Source organism: Nanorana parkeri, unplaced genomic scaffold, assembly GCF_000935625.1.
Source record: "Nanorana parkeri isolate BGI_ZX_2015 unplaced genomic scaffold, ASM93562v1 scaffold24, whole genome shotgun sequence".
Lineage (NCBI taxonomy): Eukaryota > Metazoa > Chordata > Amphibia > Anura > Dicroglossidae > Nanorana > Nanorana parkeri.
The window spans coordinates 296,112-297,301 of NW_017306292.1; the positions used below are offsets into that span (position 1 = coordinate 296,112).

General features: G+C 40.7%; 1 protein-coding gene across 1 annotated transcript in view; it reads right to left on the reverse strand.

Annotated features, from left to right (window-relative positions):
* The window catches only part of PDS5A (PDS5 cohesin associated factor A), a 72,310-nt gene that overhangs the window by 45,100 nt on the left and 26,020 nt on the right, over window positions 1-1,190 (reverse strand). Inside the window, 1 exon segment of the mRNA XM_018564803.1 lies at window positions 948-1,088. Within this exon segment, the coding sequence (XP_018420305.1) occupies window positions 948-1,088 (141 nt within the window).

Below are 1,190 nucleotides of genomic sequence, written 5' to 3' on the forward strand. Positions count from 1 at the left end.
AAAAAAAAAAAAAATGAAAATCTGGTCATGCATAATATGCATGCCATCACACTTCAGTTGCCTGGGGGTGTCTGGTTTACAACTACTTTGTCACTCATCCAGCAAAAGTGTGCAGGAAAGTTCTGAAAAAATCCTCCTCTTAAGGCCCCGTTCACACTGAGCGATTTTTGCAGCGATATCGCTCATATTTCCACGCGATATCGCTCTATGTACCTTCTCCAATCCATTTCAATGGAGCTGTTCACATCTCGTCACTCAATATCGCTTGTAGCTCGTCGCTGGTAGCTTGTCGCTCCTACATGACCCTTTTTTCCAGCGATTTCGAGCGATATTGCTCCTGATTGCATACAGCCCAATGCAACAAGTCGCTCAATATTGCTCGTCGCACAATATCGTGCGATTTTCATGTCGCTCAGTGTGAATGGGGCCTTATAGTTCCAATCCAATGACGTTTTGAAGCCACATAACAGACAAGCAACTAAAATTTCCAGGAAAAGACAGCAATGGCAAAGATACTGTGCCCACGGCAAAAATTTTTGCCATTTGCCACAAATTATGTTTCAGGTAACAAGATAGGTATAGGATAGCAAAAAAAATGGAAAAATTGCTGTTCTGCCTGACTCTCCTAAAATCACCGCCTGCAGGTTGCATTGAAAAGAATACTGGGACACTCTACCAACTATTTGACCTAAAAGACCGCTGAATGACCCCAAAAAAAATGTGTTTCCGATAATGAATTGTAGTATTTTATTGTAATGCAACAATACCAGATTTTAAAGGCACGCAGTAACACCAGGGAGCTGTGCATAGATATTAGCCCTCTCTGTTCAAAAACAGAGTGATCGCAAGGAAATGGGGGATTCAGTGTTCCATGAAATGACCACATTTCCCTTTATTGCAGAAGTAACATTTGTATACTTCATTAGTTGTGCCAATTAGGTCCTTACCTTCAGTTTGAATTCCAGCTGTGGCATCACAGAAACCAACAAATTGGGATCTATTGCAAAGAGCTCCTGAATGAGGTCAAAGACATGCTCTGACAAGTCACTAACAGACGACTTTCCCAGAACCAATACCTGGTTGAAAAACTAGGAGAAGATAAAACTTAAAGAAATTATTGTTACACTCAAAATCTGACAATACTACACTTACAGACACAGAACATTAAGTTATACGGTCTGCCTAATATC